Below are 27,973 nucleotides of genomic sequence, written 5' to 3'. Positions count from 1 at the left end.
TTACTTTATTATTGGTGCAAGCAAACCCACAGGAAGAAAAGATGTCAAAATGTAGGCTGACTTTATATCGCTGGACAGTGTTGGAGAAAGGTAATATTAGTATTAATGTAAATAGCGTTGACTTTAGAAATACATTCGCCGTTAATGAGAATCGATTTAAAATTGCACCTAATTTTCGTGAGACTTTTTTCTGCGTGATGTTTCGTTCGCACGGTTGAACAACTAAGTGTATAGCTTAAGTAGGCAACTTAACAATTATCATAATTTAAGCGATGCAGTGAAATGACATGGCTTGCTTGTATGAGTCGCTTTGCATACATTTCGCAGCAAGAACCTAGCTAACAAGTTTGACAGCATCTCAAAAAACGCTTCGGTAACAAATAAAGCGATGATGAAAACACAAAAGTAAGAGGATAAGAAAGTTGTGCTGAGATATTTCCCGATGGCCGAAGGAAGCAAACTTTTATCCTTGTGGACCATGCAGCAATGTGTACAATATATCGACAGTACAACAGTAGGCTATATAGCAGTCAGTTTACTGTGAAAAGTTGAATTATAAAGATATGACGTCAAAAATTCCGATCTGCTTTTAGCCTAAAAAGGGTTAATACAATTAAATGTTATGCAGGTCCCCTAACTGCAATAATATTTTATTTACTTAGATTACGTGGATTGAGGATATAGGGAGTGTTACATCTAGCCAGCAACTCTATTCAATATACGTTTCGGTCTATAATGGGTATCAAATGGGTATAATGGGTATCAAACCATTATAATGGGTTATCAAACATTTATATTATTCATGGCTCACTAATACAATTGAAGCTTATATCGCGGCATTTCAAATATTTAAAAACTTTATTTAAAATTTACATATTTAAAAAATGAAAACACAAAGCTTTCTTTATCAATGCGACTAAAATCATGTAGGCTAAAACTTGACAAATACCAGTTATGTTGTTGTATCAGTATATAATGCTTTGCTATTTTGAAAAAGAAATAGTGTAAAACCCATGCCCACTTTTTGGCATAATTTTTTGGTTCAAAATGAAATTTTTTTTTCAAACTGAACTTATGAAAGGGATGTGTCAAGTATGCGAAATTATCGTTTATGTTTGAAAATTTAAAAATTGTCTGCAAGTTCTCTTCAGCCGTTTTTGCCAGTAAAAGCATTTGTGCAATCCGAAAATATGTCAGGGAAAAAATGTCAATTACCCTTCAAGAAAAAACATGAAAAAGAATGTCTGAAACTAGATCGAGCTATAATAAAAAGCTGGAAGCTTTTTGTCAGGTTTTTTGTTATCTTAAACAGTATAACCTTAACTAAATATCACTTAAATAGCAATCTAATTGAGATCTATAATTTTATCCAAACCACAAACAGCTAAATTCAAATTTTTGTATACCCTGTCTCCTAACTTAACCCCTATACCTTTAACAACGCCCCGCGTGGCTACAGTTTAGTCACAATTAAATCATTAAATTGCATTAAATCAACTGCTATATACCAGAAAACTTGTTTGACGGCCAAATTGACTTCAACAAGGCAAGATAATCAAAAAATTGTCGTGAAGTAAATAACATAGGTTTTTATTGTCAAGTTAAGCCCACCAAGAGATGACGTAAAATCAGCTGTTCGATCAATCAAATGACTGTAAATCTTTTCAAATAATTACTCATTGTAAAGTATAAGCTTTTGGTTACCTTGTAGCACATGTCTATATGTTAATCCGGAGAAAAAGCAAACATTTTAGAGCAATAAATGTTACTATCCTTCAGTTAAAATCACATAAAATGCAACCACTTTGCGGTTAGATAGTAATTATATCAGCCTTCATGCAACTTTTTCATTGCTTTGCACTGGCAAAGATAAAGAGTATTATTTTATTGAATTGCAGCCATAGTGATCAGTATGACAGTATATAATCACTAGGTTACGAGGGCATAATGTAACGACTGTGTCGAAAATTGTTGCAAATCAGCATACAGTACATAATAATTACTCATTAGCATCATTTGCATTTCTAGCAGTAGCGTGTGAAAGTGTTTGTCAGTGAGTAAGTGTTCACCATGCTTAATGGCAAGTAGCCTTTGTGTAGACAACTCTGTGTAAAGGTTAGGTTCGCAGACTAAAGCAATTTCGAGCAAAACGATGAATGGCCAGCCTTAATAATATTGGTAAGCTGTTGGCAAGGGGTGTACCACTACGAACACGGACCAGAATAGATTCGGAGGATAATAGCAAATCAGGGGTATTCGTCTTCCTACGGATATTGTGCAATTATTTGTTTATGAATACGATTAATGAATTATTCTTACGTTATCGCTACAACAGGGGAAGACTTCAGTTCAAACTAAGGATAAATCGCGTGAACAGGTTCATCGCATCCTATTTACAAAACCATGCAGAGGTGTTCTATTCATTACACGCTTTTACTGTTGTAGTTACGCACACTGGCGGTAAAGCGGAAACAGATCGTAAGTGTTCGTTGTTTTCTTCTGCAATTGAGCGCTTAATTTCATTACGTTCGGTAAGAGCCACAATACTGTTAATGAACTATAGAAGATTTTATTTTGGTGCTACTTAAAGGTTTATAATAACGCGATTAATAACGCGATATTTCGTAAGCTTAAGCTTAGTGAGAGGCAAGTCCATAAACAAGTTAACAAGTTAGAAACAATTTATATACTTAAACCAATCTTATACTTAAAACTCATGAGTAGGGCAAGTTTTTCTAACTTTTGCAATTTTTTTACAACTTCCAAAATACTCAAATTTTATGTAGTACGATGTTTTAGGCTGTTTTCAGGAATTTTATATTGCAACTTTTTGCAACTTATTTCTTTTTTACATTCAACTTTTTACTGCAACTTTTATCAAGTATTATGCAAAATTGTATTTGGATCACCGATTCGAACTGAATACTGACCTTAAAGTAATCATAGAAATGAACCGGCCAAATATCAGTCCAGAAATCTTGCCAAATTGTTAAATTGCCAAGCAACTTCATGCACTGTGGAACGAAGTTTTAGCTTGCTATGCAAACTGTTGGCAAAAGATCGCCATTTCTCCCCAGATAATGTTTAGGAAATATTTACCATTGTATGTAAATAGATCGCTTGAGTAAAGCACTGTCGTTTAAAATGCTTGGGCATAAATTCAACTTTTACCGCACTTTTTGCTAAAAATAAATGCAAATTTCTTACGATTTTTAATGCAACAAAAACTGGCCCTAGTAATGAGTCATGCACATTCTTTTACTAGTGTGACGCAATAAGAGCCGCCATCTCAGTTGTAATTAATAATGAATTTGCTTTTTTTGCCAGTTATGTACAGCAAAAACTGCTTAACCTCTTCATATTATTAAAAAAGGGTTTCTCCAGTATATTTACTGACAATTTCTTTTGATTTAAGACTAGGCCTAACTTGCTTTTAGACTTAATTGCTCCTGGCCTCTTGTCAAGGCACAAGAATTGTGCAATGTGGCCGAAACACTTAAAAGTTTTAGCAGCTCGGTTCTATAGTATATGATTTCTATCAAAAGAATCCGATTGACTTTGACAACCTCAGTTTTAAATTTTGAAACTTTCACTCCGGATAAACTCAATATTTTTATTAAATTGTTGGTTAGAGCTCTTACTGTATATTACAGCTCACTGCAAAGCCAACAACAGTAAACCCAAATACTCTGCACTTTTGACACTCAGTCAGTACTTAGATTACTTTTTAATGAAATTAGCGTTGTTAATGGAAAGCTAACCAGATGCATCTTAACATGTAATCTTTACCGAGAACGGATCTATTTTCAATTAAATTATTCCACATTCGCCTACAAATATACGTCCATAATCTGATTAGCTCATGTTACGACTAGTGGTTTAAGCAGTTCAGTGCTGTCCGGTCTAGGCTGTTGCTTATTGTTACACCTGTCTTACACCATTTATAACGTTCGCAGGCATTCTTTATTGACAACAAAACTTTTATTAACCCAGCTTTCTGTTTAAACTCCCGCATCAAGACAATAGCCTAGACCGGCGCAGTGTTTAGTACGATACAGGCCTATACTCCACCAGGTTCTTTGACGTAAATTTGAAGTCGGTCCTTCCGGGATTAAGTCATAGCCTTTCTGCACAACACACTATGTCACCTTGAACGTGTTCTTCTATTTTCAGTGTCATTTTACATATCATGGATTGAATTAAGATGCCAACCCAGCCTGATTCAAAATTAGAAACCGCAATATTATGTAACGCGTCTCCGCGACGCCCTGCATGCCGCGTGAATGGAGCTTACGATATAAATAGTATAACACCCTGTATCAGAAAAATGCGGTAAACCTTAGTAAGGATTTAGGCAGCGGGCTTCCACTAACGTTAGATTGGTAATGTACTTGCTATTTATTTTGAACCTGCACACGTGCAGTAAATATCGTAAAACGAACAGAATTTTAGTGTAATCAGAGTTTGGTATAGTTTTAAGTTGATGATTTCACTGTACGTCAGCCTTGACGTCACGCGTTAGAATTTGCAAAACCGGAGTCAAAACTGAACAATAATGTTGAATATTTTGCGTTATATTATCTGTATCCACTGAACGTTGTACAAATGTACTTTAAAAGATAACATCAACAGTGCTTAAGATTAACAAGCCAACTTATTTGATTTTGATCGGGGAGAAAGAGAAGATATTTCATGTGGTGGTAATATGTTAATCTTCTGTATGAGGCGTGCAAAGATATTTCCTGCCGATGGATTAGGCTTCTCGTAATGAATATCCGATTAATAAATCAACTGTTTTCTTTTTTTACTTTTGCGTTATGCATAAAGACTCTGACGTTGCAGATCTAAGTTTAATTTAATACAAAGACAGGAGTTCAAATACAGGATGTAAAGTTTTAGAAACTGGACTATCAGAGTATACGAAAAACAGAAAGGTGTTTCACCGGAGAAGTAGAACTATATAAAGTTCCGTTAGACAACCGTTAATTTATTTATTTCTTACTCTTTATTTGATTTAAAAGTTTTTGAAAGCGATTTAGTTTGTGTAGTTTGCAAAATCAAGCCTAATCGTTAAGTACTGCTTATATAGTTAAAGGCTTTCTGCAAAGAACTACTGTCTGACGTCACGATTGGGTTTAGACTCTACAAGTATAGCTTACAGGGAATTTTCACCATTTCAGTGATACCTTTGTTGTCAGTGCATTTGCCACTGCCTAAAAAAACTTATCTACTTTAAAGAAGAAAAAAGAGTTGCACTGAGAGTTTTGCGAAAATTTTTTTTTTGAATTTTTTTGAATTTTTTTGGACGTAATGCATTCATAGGATTCAGGTTTCCTAGCAACGTATCTTTTGTTCGGCTTTGTTTTTCATGCATTTTTTTTGAAAAACTGTAATATTTGCTGTTTCACTTGTTTCCGTTTCTAGTTAAGTACAAGAATTATAAAAGCGACATCGTTTCATGTAATCTTATAATTGCTATGGTTTTGTTTATAACTTAATACAGTGCTTCCTCGATTATTCGTACCTCGTTCACAAACAAACTATGAAGCCTCCTACAGCTTTAGGTATACAGAGCGCTTGATTTAGCCTATTCTCATTAATGTTATTGTACTTGCAGTTCATCGTTAAAAACTGCATTTAAAATGATACTCTACAATTTTATAATGTACTTAAAACTTTTGACCTGACTCCCTGTTCGAAAGGCAACGTACAACGCGAATGAATTGTTTTGTCTCTTGTATATCAGAATTCAATTACCATTTATTTTGCGAGTATGTTTAAACTTCTAAAATCATTATCTCAACTTGACCGGATAATCGAGGGAGCACTGCATTGAAATAACACGAAGACACGAGTATATTTCCAGCATTTTGGAGGTTGCTTTAGCTATAAATCCGACCCTTTTAAACAAAAGCATTAAAACAAAACAATGATGTTTTCAAACGCTGCAAACGTTGTGAGAATGTCTTGAAAATGGTGATTCGAGTCGAACTGACAAATCACGGACAGAAACATGTTTTTTGCTTGTGTTAGGAACCTTGCGACATAGAGCCAAGCAGATTTTACATGTTTTCTAGACAAGGACACGGACGAAAACAGCGTTGTGGTTTAGTCGAGTTCAAAGCTTAGTGCAGAATGTGTTTATTTGCATTAACCGATAGGATTACTTATTCATGGCTTGTAATTGACGTCATAACTTCACTTTCAGCCATGTTGCAGGACAACCGTAGGTCAGAACAGAAAGCAGAGGCCTGGGTGACCGTAGTTGGTTGGTGTATCGTGAGTTATATGGGTGTAATAACTGTTGTACGGTAACATGTACGGTACATATACATATACGGTAACTGTTGTATTTAACAATGGATTGACGTACCATAATATCGTATAGAAATAATACTACGCCGCTTTTATGTTAAAAGTTTTGCAGAATAGCTTACTTTGTTTAGGTTAAGTGTAGGTTGATGCAGTCATAAGCTAAAATAGTCTATCAATTCTCGTTCAGTCCTTATAGATCATTTCATTTTATCATTACCGGAATACCCTGTACTACAGTAAGCTGATTGATACGCTTATAAAACTCAAATACTCTTACGCCTAGACCAGTTTTTCTTGGCTACCTAAAGTGTTAACATTTTGTAATTTATTAACGTCATTAAATATCTGTCAACTACTTTCCAGTTTTAGCCGTGAATTCGGATAAACGAACCTGGACAGAATTCCACTTATACCGACAATAGACAGGCAGAAAATAAGTGCTACAACTACATTTTACTTTACTTTACTCGTCATCGATATAAAACAAATGCAACGAAAGACATTAATGGTGTGGTTGGTCTAATGCAGGGATATCCAACCTGCCGCCCGCGGGCCACAGTGCGGCCCACCTGAGATTTTTGTGCGGCCCGCTAGTCATTTTCACTACAAAAGTATGTACTTCATGTACCCATTTTTCTTGAAATTTAATAGGTTTTGCGGCCCATTCAATTATTTCAAGTGACAATGCGGCCCACTATAATAAAAGGTTGGACATCCCTGGTCTAATGTATAGTTCATGCGCATTTTGCAGGTTTAGTTTTCTGGCATAAAATCATACAGTTTTATCAGTAAAATTGACAGTTAAAGGTTTTTCATGACGAAACTTTTATAGCTTGGTTTTGTGGTTGCAGTTAAATTTAACTTAACTTGCCGACGTTGGCTGGTGGATATGGACCAAATTGCTCATGTTTTCGAGCATTTATATGTTGGGACTTATTTACAGGAAATGTGCATTAATAGAATACTTGTTGTGATTACTGAAAAGCCTGATACCCAAATGTCTGCCTCAATGAACACATGCGTATTTGAAAATGAAGATTTAAAACTTGCAAACATGCAAGTTGCAAGTTGGTTGTACGCAACAAACTTAACGTTGCAAACGAGTGTTTACACATGCTGTTCACCCGTGCATGTTTTCATCAGAAGAACAAAAAACTATGCAAGCTTAAAAGCTAAAATCAATTTGTATGCATGTGGATGAGTCAAAATTGTCCAATAATTTGTACTCTCGAAAAAATATCCAACGTAGCTTAACAAAAAAACCACAGTTATAACCAGCTAGCAAACGTTGATTATTGTCAATATCGCTTTAGGGAAGATTATTCGTGCGTTACTAACGGAGGTTGCCTCCATCATGGCAGCGAGGCTCGTTGTCATGCAAAACATCACGTGATTGCAACTTACGAATCGTTTTTTAAATCCACCAATTACTCTATCTTCTATAAGTTTAACGTGATGAAGTCTGTTAAATGTGCAATCAACACGATGGTGTAGTTATTAATCAAAAAATGTAAAACGTAAAAAAATGCATAAATTTGCTCATGACAAAGAGAAAAGTACAGCTTTGCATCAATGATTACGGCCTTTAAATACCGGTCTTTTGCAGAAAAAATACCAAAATAAACGGTACAGATCTAAGTAACAATTAACATATGCTGCCAGTGCAGTAATTAGCATGCTGTTGAAGATTACTATTTACCATATACTTGCTTTTTTTGTAATTATAAAGTTGGTCTACATGAGGCTATAGGTGATGAAACGTAATTTCTCTTCTTTTGCAGATTTGTTTCGTAAAAAGTAGATTTGCTTTATTTAAAGAGAAACTATTCCTTGACAAAAACGTTGTCGCTGGGGTTACTTCGGCTTACCATGGAAAGTCACGTGGCGTTGGGCATATTTTTCTTTACTCTTTCTGCAGTAGGATTTGTCGGAAACGGTATTGTCCTAATCAAACTCTTGCGAGATAGATCTCAATGGACGGCACCTACGATCTACTTCTTCAATCTCGCACTGGCCGATATGCTTAATATTTGCACTGCTCCTTTTTGGGGGCATTATTACCTTAACCGTATGGATTGGGAGTTTGGACTCGTTGTTTGCAAGGCTGCAGGGGCGTTCACATCCGTGAATTTGTACGCCAGTGTATTCTTCCTGACAGCAATAAGCATTGACCGATGGATCGCAGTTGTTCACGCCGCACAAGTCCTGCAGATAAAAGCGAGGAGAGCTCCGCGCTACGTGTGCCCGGGGATTTGGTTTGTCTCTTTTATGCTGTGTTTGCCACGTTTTTGTTACCAGATGATCAACACTACATCAGTCAATGTCACAAGCAATTTGACGGACCAAAACATTACGGTTAGTCTGTGTACATTCAATTTACCGCCATCCCCATGCAAAGAAGCTATCATGGGTTTTCTTCAGTTGCTGAAAGCTACGGTTGGATTTATCATTCCTATGATAGTGATTTGCCTCTGCTATATTCGCATCGTGTGCTATCTCAGAAAACATATGATTGCGAAAAAAAACAGAAAAGACAGAATTGCAAGGCTGGCGGTCTTAATAATAAGCGCTTTTTTCATCTGCTGGTTTCCTGCTTCGTTAATGGCTTTTTATGATGCGCTTGGAGGCTGGTGGAAGCTGATACCTTTTTCAAAGCAGTTTTTTAATACGTTTTATCCCTTTACCCTGTGCGTGGCTTGGACAAACAGCTGCGTCAATCCATTTGCCTACGCTTTTACATCGACAAATTTTACCGAAAACTTCAAGTGTTGTCGTCATTCGGGCCCGCCGACGCCACAATCTAGAATCCGATATTCGCAAGCAGTAGGCCGTGCACACATGCCCAGCTATCACTCGCAAATGGACGGGGAAATCAAAACGGGAAAGTTGCGACAAGTATGCAATGTTGTATTTGAAAGACTCCTTTCCTATGTATACTATTGCACTTTTGAGATTAACTATTATATGAGAAGAACATGTGTATAAAACGTGCTCTTAAATGGCACAAAATAATCACTTAATACGAGCTCTGTGCGAATGTGGCGATGTCTATGAAATTTGGTTTAATTTTTTCATGGATAAATGCGAGGAACATCTTTCAAAACGTTGCTTTAAACCGAGGTTATGTTTGAACATTATATATATGTATAAGGTACCTGTACCGAATAAGGCCCGGTCCCTAATAAGGCCCATTGCTCATATTTCGCAAATCCGTGCAAATAAATGAAAGATTTTGTCCCTACATAAAAACTAATATAAATTCATGATGGTTTACCAGATTTCATCCTTGTCACGTGATCAACCGATTCGCTAGAGCACAACAAAAATTTGATATTTGCAGTTAAGGTGGTTTTGTTAATTTAGAAAAAAAGTAAGTGAGAATTTGGCCGGTTAAATGAACTGTTGTCAGCCGGCTGAAGTTTTCATGTAACAACCAACTTAGTATTGAAAAGGATAATGCATTTTATTTTGCTAAAATTTTTCTGATGATAAAAATGTGACATTTTTTTCGTGGATGCCACATGCGCCTAATAAGGCCCATACAAGATGCTTGGCTAATTGATGTCCATGGACATCAAGAGTGGTTCCAGTCATCAGTTGGCAAATTGTTGCAGTTACTTTGATGCGCCTAGTGGAATATTTTTAAATGTTTGTACAACTTAAAATGTGAAATTTCTAATAATGTTATATGTTGTCTATTACTATGTTTTGAATCAAAATACTCACAAAATTGGTGGGCCTTATTAGGAGCATAGGCTCCTAATAAGGCCCATTTTTTGGAATTTTTAATTTCTTTATAAAAATTTTATGGGGGTTGTCAGGTATTGTGGTTTTAATATGTTGTAGTCATATACCCTCACTAATAGAATACGATTTTTCAGTCTATTCTCATTTATGGTTCTTGAGTTATTTTCAAAAAAGTGTTAGGTGGGCCTTATTCGGTACAGGTACCTTTATTGCATTTTACGTTTAAATAACTATGCGTTAAATTTAAAACTAATTATTTATTATCTCAAAATTTTACCAAAGTAAGAAAATATTTTTGCGCTTGCGAAATCTCGAAACTATTTTCGCGAACAAAAACCTATATGCGGCTGCTTTGTGAGAGTTTTCTATTTCACAATTCAACTTAAATTAAGGTAAAAATTTATGGTCTCTGTATAAATGACACGGTGTTTGTGCAGCCTGCGCCAACAAGCGGGAAAGACAAAGTTAAAGAACCCGGCGAGTTCATGACCAACAGATATATTTCATGCAATGGTTGTTGAAATGAGTGCTCCGCAGTGACATCCCATGGACATTAATCCCCAAGGTAATTCAGTCATAATCAAAAGGAAGTTGTCAGAAGTATATACTTTGATTATGTCGCTTAAGTGTATAAAATAAAATATTCCAAGTCTTTTTGCAAGTATTTTGTTTAAAAGATCCTTTCATTGGCATGTGACCAACGGCTATATGGCAGCAGCAAAGGACGAAGAAATAACCAAAGACAGTAAATATACGATTTTAATTAAAAAATGGATTCATACTGAAGAAAAACTTTTGTGTTAAATATTGTCGTGTCACTTACGAGTTTGCCGTCATAAACATAACACATTCGGATCTCACTGAATAATGAAATAACTTAACCATGAACAGAAGTTTACAGCTCCACCGCTTTTGATAAGTTGAAGGCAGTACTGAGTATTTCGTATGATTTCATGTTCTCTTATTTCTTTAAATGTAAAGCAAACCGCTGGCAACACCAGGTTTTTGCATTGTGTTGTTGTTTTTTGTCGATGTATCAACAACTTTTCCCAAACTTTACTTGCGACTTTTAATCCTACAATTGATTCGAAGTTTCATAAAGACTCTTTTATTTATCAAGTGATGTCGATGACCTAACATCAGGGCCAGCGTTTGGCCAATGCGACTGCTCTGGGGCCCAGGCTTTTCGGGGCCCTCACTGCTTAGTACTAACACTAAAATGACAATTTAGCTGAATTTTTGCGAAAATCACAACGCTTTTTTTGTTTTCGGAAGAGAATGAATGTTTTTGAAGAAAGTATTTCACGAAGCAAAGCTTAGATGAAAAATGACTTTTAAAGAGTTGATGTTTGATTTATAAAATTATTGTTATTGCTTTAATTCGATACGATGCCCCGCCATCGGTTCTTGCATTGACTTTTTCGCTTGCTAAGGCCAGCACCGCCTATAATAATTGCTGTAATCAGTTTTCAAATGTAACGGTTTTTTGTGGTTTGCAATAAACTTATTTAAGATGCTTTACTATAACATTTCCATCTGCAGTAAGTTACTGATTTTAAAACTTTGCATATCGCTTTGTCAACGTGAGCTGTGTCATTTAGCTAATAAAAAAGTTTGCTTTGCTCATTAATGCGTCGTAAGATTTAAGTTATCAGAAATTTATGTGTTCAAAAAATGCCTAAAAATAACAAATTTATACTTGGGCGAACGAGAAAATTTGTATTGTAAACATTTTCGCACTAACAACGGTTTAATGCCGTGCGTGTTTAAAAAGAAGACGAGTAGTACGACTGCAGAAATAGTCAACAAATTAACAAAATCCCATCAATTTGGTGAGACTGTACAATGGTTTGCAAAAATCAATAGTAAATCGTTATAACACTTAACGAGTAGAAAACGAGAGAATAGAAAACGAGAGATTGAGCAGTTGGGGGAAAATCAAAAATACAGAAATACAATCGTCCGTGGAAACGACTCACAGCGGAAAAGGGAGCTGATGAAACTCACAGCTTCATTGGGCGAAGAAGCGACATACTATTGATGGAACCAACACTTGATGGGTCGGAAAACCGATACCGTAAATAGACGACGGCGACCTCAGACAAAACGAAAATCGGAAATAAAAATCATCAAAATATCACAAGTAATGTAGCTTTGAGTGATTTCCGTTGGTTTCGTGAAATTGTCAAACTCTGACGACTGGTGGAGTGCGCAATAAGAAGTTGATATGTGGTTGAGTTATAATGACGAGCTATAGTTCGTTATAGTTATAATCCGATAATTTGGGATTGCTCGGCACGATATCAATAATTCAGTAATTGTTGTGGACTGTAAGAATATTAGCTTAATCAAACGATTATATTCTTTCCGAAGCGAAAGTCATAGGTAAAATATTTCATTTTACCGTATCAGCATCGACATCGACTTGGTATCGACAACTTACAGCCTATATCTAAAAAAGGCTTAGTTCAAGTTTAAACAATCATTTGGCCTATCGTTGGGAAAGCAAATGAAGTAAGATTCCGATTCTTGACACCACCGAATGAGAAGCTGGCACCTTCGGGAACACACAAAATGGAAAATTCTTTCCCTTGTGGAAACAACCCAGATTTTCTTTTCAAAAATTGGCCAGAGTCGAATCGAAAGACAGATGATAGCAAACGTTTGTTCATTTTTTAATTTCTTTACAATTCTACAGTACGTAATGCCGAACACAGTGCGATAATACAACAGCAAAGAGTTACTGCATTGACCACTTTCGTTGCGATAATCGAGTGAGGAGTTAATATCAGCAACAGAAAATTATGAGTAAGGTAACTGAGATATAAACACAACACATATAAACACAACTATTTTATGCAACTCATCATTCAAGTAACATACTTTTATATGAAGAGCAATATTTAGCATGCACAACTTTTCCAGTTCAATCTATTGAGTTTATGGATAGGGTGTAGCCATTTGAGCAAGCAGTTTTAAGAAATACTTTGAAAGGAGTTGCTGGAATCGATAAAAAATAACTTGGTAGTATACGATGAAATTGCAAATAAGTCTAGTACGTGTAATAAAATTTGCTCTTCAAGAGGGTTACAAATAAAGTTTTTTCTTGTATAACCGTCCAACTTCTACGGTACAGCTAAACGTAAGAAGATTTCTGGGCTTCTTTCATTATTCTGAGCCGTGGTCCAAGGGGAATACCGATATCGTGTAGCCTTTTTTCATCCATATATGGTAACTCCATCATGCCAATGCTCTCGCATTCAAAATTTTTGATATATTTCTGAAATTTAAAGGGTATGTTTGAAGTCGAAGTCAAACTACAACAAGTAGAAATAAATAATTTTACTTCATAGAGATTTTAACTTCACAAGTTGCGCAAATTCTGGAAATTGAACTTTTGCCTGATGGTATGTAAATGTTTTAGAAAACAATTTCTGTCCATAAACAAAGTCAATTGACATAAGACGCATCAAGGCATACCTCGTATCCGAGTTGTTTCAAAAACAAGTTAAGCAAAGGAGGTTGCTCGCCGAAAAATTTCACCAACTTGGTTATTTTGGGTTGATTTCCGCCCTTTACAACCACTGACGTCATACTCTTGTTGCGACTTTTTGGCTCGTTGCTAAGCAACTGCCGAGCTCGAAGCTGAATTTGAAAATGATTACCAACTTATGCAAAATATTTAGTAAACAATTTTCATTAAAAAAAACAATAACCACCTCCATGTATAAGCTAGCTAAAGTTTAATGGATGAAACATGCATAAAGTTTAACTGGAAATGAAATGATAACGTTTGTCCAACTCCCTACATGGGTTGTCCATGAGGCGAGGGTTTCTGTCTCATCCCATGGTCATTCACGACCGTTCATGCCATTGCCAATTATCAAATTTTATTAGTGTAAAGTGCATTATATCGTGTTTCATCTTTATACACTTTTAGATCTAACCCTGACTTGTACGACAATGATGATGATTTGGGACAATCCTACTTTATGATGTTAAAGCTAGTGTTAAGGAATTCTTATCACGAGACCATAATACTAAATATTCCTACATGTGGAACAAAATGCACTAAAAACTCTTAACAAAATTTTCTCCGGTTTAACTGTATGTTTTTTTAAAGTCCTGCATGGAAAAAGAAGCGTTTCCATGTCTACTGCACCATCCCGCTCCACTAGTTCTCCACTAGAATCCAATTCCCAAGGGCAATCCTGGCATCTTGGAAACCTCTAACACCCTCTCACATTCGTTGCATCCATTATATTTACTATAACGACTAACATGCAGCAAAATTTTCGACACTTTACCTCTTCCATTTGATGACGCAGGTCTTCTATCTCTCTTGACGTAATGTTTTGCTGACGTAGTTCTGAAGACAATTGGGCAAGACTTCTAGCCAGCGTGACCACATGCGACTCCAAACGTGTAAACCTCTTTGTAACAGATCTAATAATCATTCAGTTTGTCAAAACTGGTGATGATATTTAGCAGATCACTACCGATGATGTCAAACATGATTGATATTCAAACGTTACAAGTATGTTTGAGATAGAATAAAAATGGCAACACGAGTTCAAATAGAATGCCTTGGATTGTCTTAAACCACAGCAGGATTCATCGGATACCAGCAGACTCCATTATCGACGAACCAACCTTATTTCTTTCGAATATTTTTCAAGTTGATAGCGCCTTGAAGCTCGACGACTTCCGGCCTTGCGCATAACGCTACTGCACACACTTGTAGTTGTAATTGAGCGTACGCTCGATGTTTCCCCATATTCTGAGCGGTCGTTGATCATATTGGATGTCCTGACACAAGACTCTCGTTTTAGTATCATATTTGAAACTGAAATGCCACAATTTGGTAGAACTTTAAGATGTTAAAATCTGTTAAACTGTCACTGTCAAAATGCAATATCTTGTCGTATATGTTTTGACATAATCATTATCATGACATATCATCCAATAATATTACCATGTGGCATCAAACTAAAATGGTGAGAATACTAAAATGACTTTCCCAAACCTACCTATATGAAGCATACGAAGGCGGGTGAAAGGACTTCCTCCCGGCTGGCAACCTATACATTGGTCGTTGTTGGGAGCAATCAGTTACGTCACTATCGTCATAACGACGTCTTTGACGAGATTTCTTGGAATGTTTTTCGTCGCCAGATGATGCCCGTGAGTGAAAACCACGACGAACGACTGAAGCACCGCGTTGTAATTTGCTTGAAATTATCTACAAACATCAGGTGTTTTCATGATTGTTTTTTTTTTAATAAATTACGATTATTAAGGTTTTACAATTATATGCATACTGTAAAGTAAAACGAATTACTATACTGATTGTCAACGTTACCGTTACCAATACGTTACCAATAGCAAGGTTGTACTTGTGTATGTAAATACACGAACTTGTCGTACTACATCATAACCGGCATGTATTTAAATACTTTCAGTGCCTTAATTTCAAATTAAGGTGTAATGTTGTAGTGTAGGCCCTGCATACTGCAACTTTGCCCTTGTGTAAAGCCTATGTGTAGGCCTACACATAGCAGGGCTTACATAGCAAGGTTGTACTTTGCTATGTAAAAAACACGTAGTATAATACTTAAGTGCCTTACTTTGGAAGTAATGCGTTGTTCATGCTTCCTTCCTTGAGCTTCATTTAAAGCACTTTCGGTAGGAGATAACTCAGCATTGCCACCCAGTGATGGATTGGCCACATGACGTAAAGGTTTTACTGGGAAAGAAATCATTTGGAATAAACTGTTAAGGCTTGGTTTTGTTGAAAACTCATTGGCACCACACAAGTCAACAATTTAATACGATGTGCGCAGCAATCACGGCAATGGATTTAATGTTCGATAAATAGTGAGTAGAATTAAGCTAAAACCTTTATTTTCTGGCTTTCCGTTTCTCATGCACACATTTGGACTTTGCTTCACTGATGGAGATCTTGTGAGAACACTCTGTTGATGAGTGAGAAGATGGCTCTGCTCTTCATCCGAAGAAAGGGGAGGAAGAATCGGAGTGCTTGATCGCGAACATATGTCGCCTCTTTGGGGCGAATGATGTTGGTTCGAAACCCGTCCAGGCGACATTGGCTTCTTTATAATATGGGAATTATTCAAATCGTCTTCGTCCGACAACACAGACGAGTCAAAGTCAAAAACGGATGTTTCTGGTTCAACCACGGTCCCACTGTCTCGGTCGTCGCTTTTTCGCTGACATCTATCGCCTTTTGGCGATAAGGGAGCTTTGTCTTGCAGTTGACACTTTGCGTCATTTGGCAGCGCACATTGTTCTGAATCGCTGCTAACCGAACGATGAACCGCTCGGCGAAAGCTAAAGTTTTGTTGTGGGTAGTAGTCTCTGCTCATATGGCGAGCTTTATGCTGACTGGGTGAAGTATGACGTGCCGGTCTTGGGTCTTTCACGTCCACTTGGGAATCTTTTCCGAAGGAGCGGTCAAGGTTTGCGCTCTTCCTGTGACCCGGAGACGGGGTCTCACATCGACGTAAATTATTGGGAGGTGATGACGTATTCCGCAGATGATGGGTTTGGTGGGGCTCTATGGGTGGCTTTTGGTTTATCACGTGATGGCTGTCGTAAGGCTTAGGGGGCCTTGCAGGGGTGGCATTGTTGAAGTTGGGTTGCTGATTCGCATAAGGTTTAACCTTTGTTTGCCCTGGCGACTGGGGTGCCAAACGCATAGACGGGTTCGTCGGGTTGCAGCTTTGTTCCAGGACAAGTCTAGCACCGGCTTCGTTTCGACTTCGACTTTCAACCTCGTTTTCAAAACAAAGCGATCTTCGGAGGGCGGGCACTGGTTTATTTGATTCCCCGGATTTTCTTCGCAAATGCGGCCCCGAGCAGGGCCCGGTGCTCATCGGCCGTGGAATACCGTTCGGAGGGACGTGGTTGGATGTCGGAGTTTTCCTTCCATCCCAGACGGTTTTAACTCCCGGGGACGGAGGGGCCCTTGAACGTGGTGGCGGCTGCAGAAAACCATTCTTTATTGTAAAGTCTGATTTAAATAAGACATTATCAGAAAATATACTGATTAACTCACTTTTACACGATATTGAGTTTACATCTCAATCTTTTATTTTTAAGGTCTATCAGAGAACACACCGATATACCTACTGAGTTATCTACACCTGAATATACTGCACAATACTCAGAGATAGCAGGCTACAAATACAAACTTATCTAAAATTCAATTTTCTTTCCGATAAATTTGAGATTGTGGATTAGTTTGCGCAGTAGTATTAAACAAAGTTGAATAAATTGACAAAACGTTATTGTAGGATACTTATATCACCCAGTTTTGGGTTAATCTAGAGTTGGAATTATGATAGGTGCTCCCCTATTACTATACGTTTATATAGTTAACTACAATTAACTTTTAACAACAAGTTACAAGTTAGTTACTACATCAATTAACTGCATTCAACTTGTACAATAACAACAACTGTTGTTATTGATTAAGCGAGCGGCGTCTGACTACATGTTTTGTCTTACAGTACTTAGATAAAACAATTTTTGACTCGAATTATCGATAAAACAAAAAGCAGAAAACAGACAAAGCAGAAAACAGACAAAGCAGAAATCATACCGATTGATAATTGCCAGGTGAAGAAATTTTATTCCATTCTTTGTCCTCAGGGGAGGGGGGTGCGGTGCTGGCGCATCGCCGTGACTGGGCCACGTGATTTGAAGGGTAAGCATAAACATTTGTTTGATGTTGTAGCGCCTACAAAAGTAATAAAAATGTTATTGTTACGACATCAAACGTAAAAATAAAACATCTTTATTCACCGGTTTTCAACTTTTTTGACAAACAGGTTATATGAAGTAATACGCACGGAGTGGTTTGTGACAACGTAATTGTCGTCTCCGTTAAAAGATATTCGATCCATCCTGGTAGATCCTCTCGTTCCCATCTCGTTGCTATTGATGTCACGTCCGGCGTAAGCAGTGACGTAAGGTCCGGGGTTCTTGCAACGATCACGTGCTGAGATTATGTCTTTCGTCTTGAAGAAAGAAAAAAAGCATAAAAAGTGATAAATTTCGAAAACGTCCTATTTTAAGGGACATAATTAATAAAAAGACATATGGGTGACATATGGGGATGGAAGTTTTGTGAAATCCGACTGCTTATTGTTGCTTCTACGTAAATACGCTATAAAGGACAATTAACATAGCTTATATGTAATAAAAACGTTTTAGCCAGTTGGTAAAAATCACAGATATATCAATCACTTGTTTCGTTTCGTCTGTCCCTTCGGTGTCGCTGTAGAGCAAACTTTTCAAGCGTTCTTCAATGGACGGAGCGGGAGTTGATTTCTGTAAAGTTTGATTACTGTTTTAGCTTTCAACCAAGCCCTGTTTTTCATGCAAGCTTAACTTAATTGACGATTCAAATATGGTCATCAATTCGTAGCGGGATTTCTTTATAACGGTTTCTGTAAACAGCACCGACACTTTAAAATCCTGTTGTGTGTAAACAGAAGTCAGGTCTTCGTGGCTTATTAATGAGATTGTTATACTTTAAGCCTCCGTTTGCACAGGCTATTCAGATATAAGGTTAACAAATAAATCGGTTGACATTAAGCCATATAGCCTACGTAGTATGCAGTATAGCACATAAACACCGCACACCGTCCAAATGCTGTCGGCATAATGGCAGCCACAGAACGTGGTTTAACGGTTTATTGTATCTATAACATTTTTTGACGTATCTAGTGCCGATATGATAATGTCAAGTGCGATATCTATAAACACTTATATTGTGGGTGCAGCATTGCCTCTCTAGACTTATTGCATTATCCTGCGTAATACTCGATTTGTAGTGCAATATCGTACGTTTAACCTCAACTCCATGTATTATTGCTTAATAAGGATAAAAGGGATAGTTTAACATACAAACCTTACCATTAACACAAACCTACCTTAAAAATGGCCTTAGAGTCACCTGATATAAATTTCAAAAATTATCAACTCGCTTTTCAAAACTTTGCATTGACTTTCATGTGTGTTAATGTAAATCGGAATTTATGGATAGGTTTAATGGCTGATTACTAACTGTTGGTAACTATTACGATTTTCCTCACTATTATGAGCTGCAACTACTGTAAAACCAACTGTAACGTTCGTAAAAAAAAGCAGAACTATTTCGACAAGAAAGCTTTGCCCAACCAAACAGACCAAACACTTCATTTGTTCTTAGAAAACCCTTAAGAGGCAACAATTAAAAGATTCGATTTGTAATTGTGACGTCACAATATCAAGATAAATACTTCGCCGTTTGTAATAACGCGACACTAGCGGAACCAATTATAACCATTGTCTTTATAGCGCAACAAACAGCTATTGTTATCAAACAAAGGCGTACCTCTAATCTTTAACCAAACTTTTGCTTCCCATGGATATAAATTTGCTACATTTAAACTTTAAATAGTAAACGGTACAATCGAAGAATTCGTTCTTGTGGAACGAGAGTTATTTAGCGTTAAGTAACATGTTTTTAACTTATTCATATTATTTGTGTAGTTGAAAAATACAGTTACAAAATTCTGAATTTAAGCTTTGGTGCTACATAATTTCAGAAACACTCTTAACCAAACTACGTACAAAATTTACGACTAAAACATCAGCGTTAAAATCGATACCAATAGCAATTATAAAGCAACAAACAGCTCACTAAATTTCCGTGGTATTCCTGTTTTGAGTTGTTGCTATTAGCAACGCCGTTGCATTGTTTTGCTTCAGAAGACGGCGATGTAGATTGGAAGGCTTTTTCACGAATAGCTTGCGACAGTCCCAGCAACTGACGACGCCCGTCAGCGTATCGATGCGGATTTGATCTTGTATCCACCTCCGCACTGCCAGCCTGTGAACAGGATTTTGACTGGATTAGGGCGACTTTATACGATAAATACATGAAATTTGTGCATTTTTTTTCTTAGAAAGTCCAACTCTTACCACAAGGCAATATCTTATTATCGCCGAACTACAAGATTTTGTTATGGAGAATTGAACATTACGTTTCTCTACCAGCAGGAACAGACAGCAGCTATGCTATATCATTAAAACGTAAAAGTTGTTTAAATAAAGACAAATTATGTGACAGAATAAGTTTAATTTACTTTTTCAAAACTGCATGAAGTCATGCAACCGTTGACTAAATACAGGAATTTAAAAATACAATTTCAAAGCGAAAAGGATTAGTTTTGTCCAAGATGTTTTGATACGCGTTTAAGTTAATAAGGATTAGTTTTATCATTATCGCCGTTGGAGAGTTAATTACAGACATACAGAGACTTAAAGAGTTTTCATTTTAAATAGTCATTACAAGTCCATAACAACAGCTTTTATCCTGCTGCGTAGCTAACTTTAGTAATTACCGCCGTTGATCGACCTCCATTCTAATTATATTTCCTTTTCATCTCATTAGTTGTCTTTTCTACATTAAAGATTTCAAGAAACGGTGCCGTCTATGCTGAACATACGTTCTAAACTCTTGCTGGCAGGCGAAACGTGTTGAGGAAAATTTGATTATAATTTTGCAAAGCCAATAATTACAAACCATCCTTAAGATTATACTAAAAATGCTCCTAACACTAATCTGATTTGCTTAAAGTCATGCATTGATAATAACGAAAACGCTTAAAAAACTTCGATATTTCGCTAAAGTCAAAACCGGAGTTATTTATAAAACATAAATTATGATAATAAACTGCACGAGCTAAATACAGCAAGGCACCGGTAGTCAAATTAAAACGAAAACATCAGTGTACAACTTATTGCCACGCTTTCGGCAATACTTACCACTGTCTTTCTCGTTCTGGCGGTGGCAACCATGATAAGTAAAGGAAAGAAGCCGGCTTGCTATTTCTGAAATTTCATCAGATGTATAACAAGACCACAAAACCTTGTCAAGCAGATAAGCTTTATCAGATTCCCGCTCTTGCGTTATGGCAACATGGCAACAACGTGAACAGAACAACGTGTTAACTGCTTATTGCCTGTATTATAGCTTCTTTGTACACATTGGTTGCTTAAAATGACCAACCTGATAACACAAAAGCATTTAACATTAATCCAAAGTTGATTTTTAGTAATTACCGACATACGATGTTACGTTTGCGAGTGTTCAGTTTTTGATAATAATACAAAATGAGGCATTACAGAATATTGTTTACTGTGTGTGCTTACTTCTATTTTTAATATCTACAACTGACCTTTGATCAAGTTATCTTTAATTAGATTCTTAAAATTACACTTAACTGGCCCGCGGCTTACGCTTTATAACCCGTCGTTTACCGAAGAAATTTAAATCGCTTTCAACCCTGTTATTTTGCGTAAAACGCTGTTATTTTCAACACTTAATTCAATCTGTCAATCACCGACGGTGGTCTGTACATTAGCTCCTATTACCTTTAGAAGCAGATAGACGTACTTGCAAGAAAAAAGTTTGCCATAAAAGGTGCGGAACAATTAGTCATTACCCACGTTATTACGGTGAATTAATAAAGTGATTTCGGCAAGTCGAAAAAAGGTGTTAACATAGATTTAGCGTTAACATATTTCAAAAATTAATTATCTTGGTTAATATACGGATCATTCGGTTAACGAAAAAAGACTGGTAACTAAAAAGAAGAAAGTAAATTTAGCCATACAATGTCGAGTTACCAGTCCTGTATCTTCACCATAGTCATAAATTACTTTCAAAATGAAGCTCGTTTATGTTAGGACAAACAATTGAATGCACTCGACCGTTTCGGACAAGTAGGTTCAAGTTGTTGAAGGCAAATAAAACGAAAAAACCAAAACTTACCCAACGGATATTGACTTTACCCAGCCCTATTGCGCCCTGTAATCGTTACAGGTCTGTGAGGTTACAATGGTTTGTCGGCCGTTCTGTTTCGGGACGCACAGTCAAGTGTTATTGATTTTCTGCCGGATTACTTGTGCAAATAAAACAAAACTTTCACAAAAGACCGAAGCGAAGCGACCGTGCTAGTTTACACTGAAGAATAGACAAGAACTAATAATGCGACGTCATTTGATGGTTTGATTTGGTTTGCCGAGCGTATTATATACTGGGATGTACTGTACTACCAATATCGAGTCCACTGCAACTTTTAAACGTGCGCTTTCACCGATCTCTCTGACCTTGAAGCAAAAAAAAAGAATTCTAACTTCCAGCAGACATGTCTAAAGCTGAATTTTATATAAATGTTGTTAAACTATCGTCTGATGTGACAATGATCTAATCAAAACTGTTTAACTAAAAACTGACCTAACCAACTTTAATTCCTTGGAAGAAAAACTGGATTTTTTGGTAGTTTTTCGTGGTAATAGAGTTCCACGTTAGCGTTGGCTAAATAAAAAAAGAAAAATATTTCAATTTTGTTTATGCATAACCATGTACTGTCCACACCTTCCTTTGATCGTATTCTTGACTTATTAATCCTCTTTACGACGGCATTGTAAACGTTGCATTATGAACGATCCTTCTGATAGGTGAGCTACATCACGCCAACCGTATCAGAAAAGTTCTAAAACACTAATCTTTGTACTTTGTTCTTGTTTTGTCGTTAATCGAAGACGCAACGTTACATGTAATCCCGTCAAATATTTTCACTCATCAACAGTGTACATGTATCCACATTTTATACTGAATTTCGTGTTACACCGTTCTTTGCTATACGTTGATACTACAACTTTTAAAAATCTTTCCGTTTAAGTGTAAGCAGTTGGTTGAAACACACAATTATGTGTACTACGCTTTCTACGCATTACCAGCTAATGTCTTGCAAAGATACTCTAAAAACAAGTGGCCACGATCATCTTTATTCAAAATGGCCTTTAGTTTCGACCAACGCAAATACAATGGCTCGCGTCGCTTCCTGAGGAAAAATTACGGTCGCGTCGCCACGGCAACACGGCTATCTGGTCGTTAGAGTTTGAGGGAATAATTTTATGTCTAAAATCTATTGTGCGCGAAATTCGCGTGCTGTACAACAAATTACGGGATTTAAAAGCACTCCGATTCCAAATTCGATTCTCCTACTCTAGACCATTTTGAAAAATTGCCAAGTATTTCCCGTTGGTAGCACCTGGCTATTGTGACGTAACAATTGCGTGACACAATGACCACTAATGGTATAAAACAGCCAACTCAAGACATTGTAAAACCAACATGAATTAGTGAAAGTTGATGATTCCAAAACTAGATAGGCTATATAGCAAGTAAATATGAAATTTCGCAAACTATATCTCGCATCAAACACTTAAAAATGATGCTTAGCTTCCATTTCCATATTAACTGCACTCAATATAAAATATCTGCATATATACAATTCGCAGCACACATATCGTACATATCCCAGATGTTATAAATAAAATATACAAGCATTAATATTCACGGAGCATAACAGGATAGCAGCTGGTTTGCGTAAAAAGTCCAAAGGGAATTAATCGGTAAAATCCCTCAAACACGTTATAATAACAGTGAATTATGCACAAGCTGATAGTGAAAGTGTTATAACCGCCATAACAGCAAAGAAAATTATAAGAAAAACTGTCGTAGTAATAGTTTATTATGGGTGTTTCCACTTTTTCTAAACCGTTCTTCAAATTATACATCGTATTACAAACAAATTTTCAAATGACACAAAAATGCCTGGCCAAGTACTGTAATGAACAGTGTTCATAAATCATATTCAACCTGCAAAACGCAACTACTTCGTTTCAGTTTGTGACCAAAATTTGACTTTAAACGACGCCAAGTAATTTATGGAAATCTTAACAAAAACTGGATTGCTGATAACGTTTTTTCTAAATTCGCTCGAAGCAGCAAATAAAAACACGTACCTCCCAAAGATATTTTTCGTCTGACTAAGGGCACGCCTAAAATCTAACAAATCTACGCTTTCTGTAAACAGTAGCAACCTTAAATTTACCCAACATACCGAACACTTAATTTTTGTGTCGTCTTTCTCTTTTTGTTTGTCCCACCAGCTGGCTGGGTGCACGCATGACTGAACTCATAATCGTGCGGAGTCAAACGCCGATCATTAACACCACTCTGTCTATTGCTTGTTAGATGAAACGACTATACAATCACGCAAACAAACCAGCATGAGGTAATCGCCTAGCAACAAATATTTAGGGTTGCTGGGTATTGCAAATAGAGGAATTTATTAACAGTGCGTTGGGTGATTTTTGCTGGTAGATATATATCTTACATTTTTTTGAAGCTCTAATCCACGGCCATTATTTTCCCACGTTTTTGAATTTCAACGACACCAGCAAAGAGCAAGAATATTCTGCGATTTGTTTGTTCAGCAAAGACTTGTGTAACGTGGACCCCAAAGCAAACTTACTATTAACAAAAACCCTCACCTCTCCATTTCGTTTTCTTAGTCCACAACGGCGGATTGTTTTCAAAACTTGTCCCTTTAACAGATTGACGTGAATCAAGGTATAGACTATAAATAGGAAACAATGACCGATCTGTACAACGTCTGACATGATTTTAATCGCCTACAAAATACAGTTTTCTAGAATCTAGATGTTATTAATAGTGATCATACATAAATGATTATGTGCTCTTATTGTCCTATGTCACTTTTTAGAGATATCGTAACATATTGGTTTCTGCACCACAATAGCCTACACATTATGCATGAACAATAAATAGCCGACAGACAACAAAAAATGCAAAAAAAATAAACAACAGTTATCTGTAACTGTTGGAAACGTTGTTGTGAACTGATGTTTTTCGGTCAATCGAGACAGGACTATAGAGGCCGTAACTATACTTTAAGCTTATACTCACCAAGTGAATACCTTGTGTTTGTTTGTAAACATAAATAGAAAACTAGTTGGCCTAACACGCATAATTAGCTAGAAATATTTCGAAAAAATTTAGCTGTAACTTACTTAAACATTATAGCCTGCTACGTCATCGTCATCATTTTATTTTTCGTCATTAATGCGATGGGGGCGAAAATGGATTGGAAGAAGTCCCGGCTTTGCATTCAGGGCTGTTTGCACAACAAAGGATTTCTATCACACTGAGGTTGCTGCGGCCAGTCAAGCGTAACGCATGCCAAGTAAATTGCTCGGAATTAATCGGCTTAAGCGTGACATCTTTAAACAAATTCCTGATACAACAAGCTAAAAATTTTTGCACGACCTTGGATAGAAGTAGTGGTCCTGACGTCATCAAATTGGTTTTTGATCTTTTCTCTCGTTTGAGGAATATCATTGAAGTTTAAATCAGAAATGCGATTATCTTTTAGACAAAGGCTTGAGCACAAATCACGGCAAATGCGATTACAAAGTTCGTGGCCTTGGGAGCCACCTACTGATGACAATCTGCCACAGAGTTTGTGACGAAATAAAGGAAAGCAAACCGCCGGCATTGTAAAAGGGTCTTCCGCAAATATTTATACTACTTGATTGACTTTTACTTTTCAAGTTGGCAAGCTAGTTCAAGTTTTTTGATTACCCAGCATAGAGTTGTTGATTAACTACAAAGAAATTTATGTTTTTACAACCAGAGTTTTTCTTGACTGCGTTTATCTACTCCGCACTGCCACCGTTTGGAAATCCGAACGGAGCTGCTTTCCAAACACCAGACAACTGTATACGAATTTAGGGCGATCGCTAAGTACCGACAAAGATACAAATCTCAATAGAACAAACAGTTTTACCGCCTTAAATTATGTGAATTTCGACTTCATTTCAACATAAAAGCATTACAAGAAGGCGTGTTGGTGATTCAGCAACTCACACAGTACTAAACAATTATGAACTGTTTCAACGAAATTTCCAATTGCGAAATATCGAGCGTCGGGGATCAGCTAAGAAAAGGCCGATGGCACACGGCACCACTGTCGTGATCAAACGTTACATTCCTAACTTTTGGTGTATTTTGGGCGGATTTCTATATATTAACGTAATAAATGAAAACTAGAATTTACGTGCCAGTTGATGGGTTAAAAGCGTTTAAATTAAGCTGTATATTTAAAACAATTAGTAACAAGTTCGAGAAAAAACGTCTAACATTTGAACATAGGTAATAAGGTGATTTTATTTTGAGTTCCGTATCCTGGTTGCCTTTGCCAAAAAATTACTTGGATGTTGTCAATACAGATCAAGTAGTAAATAGAATGCACTTATGGGCAAGATGTTGCTGTTGTGCGTGTGAATACTAACTGAGCACAACTGAAATCAAATGTTGGTTTTGTTTGGTTACTATCGTTTAAAAATAGGCTGAAAATTGGCAAAATACCAATATCATTTAACAAGTGCACAATTTATGTAGTATACGAATTATAAATGTGTATGTAACATTGGATGTCATTTAAAAAAAAAAACAAAGATGTAACTTATGAGACAAGACGTTTTCACAATGTAACAAAATTACCTGAAACATACCCAAAACATAACAAAAGCCTACATATTGAAAAATAGTCACTCGTAATGGTGAAGTCAAGTTTTTATTATCAAGCTCTAGCCAAGTTTTATATCAGTTTTTAACTGTTGGTCGTTCTGCCGATAAAGTCCCCGTCTAAATGAACACGCAGTATCATTAGAGTACGATGCCTAATCTTTTCGTCGCATCCCAGACGACCACACATAGTGTAGGCTGCTTCACTGATGTGTGTCCAGCACGTTTGTATTATTCATCTGCTTTTGTCTGTTTTTTATTATATTTATTTTTATTTATTTTTGACAAGAATACAGTACATTGCGTCAGAATTGAAAAAATATGAGATGAAAGACGTGCTGGATATAACGCACAAACATGTTGTTTTTCTATTATTTTTACAAATCCTAGTCTTTTAAGCACATTTTAACGTCGAATCCTTTGTTTTGCTTGAAGGTAGAAGCCAACCGTTTTGTTAATAATGCAGTTTTCGGCTGCATGAAAGATCTAAATGAAATGATCAATAGAATGGTTATGAAATTTTTTGTGACAACGAAAAATGACAGATTGCTTTCATTTGTGGCGCACACGGCACCGCCTTGTCATGATCTTTGCCTAATTGGACACCTTCCATAAGCATTTTGTGTTTTGCTCATTACTTGTACGCTATATGCGTGGTCTGTATTTTATTGTGTTATATGTCTGCTTGAAAATCGTAAGTTATTAAGCATAAGTGTTCTTCTCTTCAGTTGTTAGGCTTGTTCCGAATATATCAACTTCCTTTTTAAAAAAAAAGTTCCAAGTTTAAGCATTACGGAACGCATAAAGTTGCTTTTCACACGGTCTGCTTGTATGCCGAGGATATCTTGTGCTAACTGAGAAAAACGCACAACCTTCACTTGCAATCAAGTAAAGTGGATCTTTGAAAATCATCTTCAAGCGAGGTCTCAAAACTCTAGATCCAAATTCCATAGTTAACGATCAACAACACCCACAAGCCTGCAGGATTATCTTTTTGTTGTATTTTTTGACAACACACACTCTCAAGTAACAGTGTACCAACTACCAACCCATATCCACCTAATGACAATGCATTCAACTGCTACTGTTGTATTTTACTGCTTGGGTAAATACAAAATAAACGGATGGATTGTGATGCTGTATTTTAAGGCAATGATTTCTAATGCTGGCAATATAAGCAAATTAATTACGCTTGAATATAAAACACATAAAGGGTGCGCTACTGCATATAATTATAAAAATTAAGCATATCACAAAATTAACAGAACTAATAAGGTACCTGTACCGAATAAGGCCCGGTCCCTAATAAGGCCCATTGCTCATATTTCGCAAACCCGTGCAAATAAATGAAAGATTTTGTCCCTACATAAAAACTAATATAAATTCATGATGGTTTACCAGATTTCATCCTTGTCACGTGATCAACCGATTCGC

The 27,973-nt window shown here is 36.6% G+C and overlaps 2 protein-coding genes across 5 annotated transcripts; one reads left to right on the top strand and one right to left on the bottom strand.

Moving 5' to 3' along the window:
• Positions 1-71: 71 nt before the first annotated feature.
• Positions 72-11,688, top strand: LOC143462526 (type-2 angiotensin II receptor-like). Of its 2 annotated transcripts, XM_076960730.1 has the most exons (4): positions 72-90; positions 8,097-9,210; positions 10,500-10,627; positions 10,740-11,688. In XM_076960730.1, exons 2-3 carry the CDS (start codon positions 8,185-8,187, stop codon positions 10,581-10,583), a joined length of 1,110 nt encoding a protein of 369 aa, XP_076816845.1. In that variant the 5' UTR covers positions 72-90; positions 8,097-8,184; the 3' UTR covers positions 10,584-10,627; positions 10,740-11,688. The 2 variants fall into 2 exon arrangements, with proteins under 2 accessions (XP_076816845.1, XP_076816844.1); XM_076960729.1 differs by lacking the exon at positions 72-90 and having other exon boundaries at positions 5,675-9,210.
• A 1,033-nt stretch (positions 11,689-12,721) lies between these two features.
• On the bottom strand, positions 12,722-25,811 carry LOC143462901 (uncharacterized). 3 transcript variants are annotated; one of them, XM_076961210.1, is made up of 13 exons: positions 24,484-24,617; positions 20,902-21,145; positions 19,775-19,963; positions 18,334-18,417; positions 17,937-18,104; positions 17,687-17,824; positions 15,962-17,066; positions 15,690-15,808; positions 15,093-15,304; positions 14,716-14,871; positions 14,370-14,508; positions 13,543-13,707; positions 12,722-13,342 (listed from the first exon to the last, which is right to left on the bottom strand). In XM_076961210.1, the coding sequence occupies exons 2-13, from the start codon at positions 20,932-20,934 to the stop codon at positions 13,199-13,201; spliced, it is 2,652 nt and encodes an 883-aa protein (XP_076817325.1). In that variant the 5' UTR covers positions 20,935-21,145; positions 24,484-24,617; the 3' UTR covers positions 12,722-13,198. The 3 variants fall into 3 exon arrangements, with proteins under 3 accessions (XP_076817325.1, XP_076817324.1, XP_076817326.1); XM_076961209.1 differs by lacking the exon at positions 20,902-21,145 and having other exon boundaries at positions 24,484-25,811; XM_076961211.1 differs by lacking the exons at positions 19,775-19,963; positions 20,902-21,145; positions 24,484-24,617 and adding an exon at positions 19,023-19,351.
• Between the last annotated feature and the right edge of the window lie 2,162 nt (positions 25,812-27,973).

This window comes from Clavelina lepadiformis, chromosome 6 (genome assembly GCF_947623445.1).
Source record: "Clavelina lepadiformis chromosome 6, kaClaLepa1.1, whole genome shotgun sequence".
Taxonomy (NCBI): Eukaryota; Metazoa; Chordata; class Ascidiacea; order Aplousobranchia; family Clavelinidae; genus Clavelina; species Clavelina lepadiformis.
This window is presented reverse-complemented; position numbering and strand designations above follow the sequence as displayed.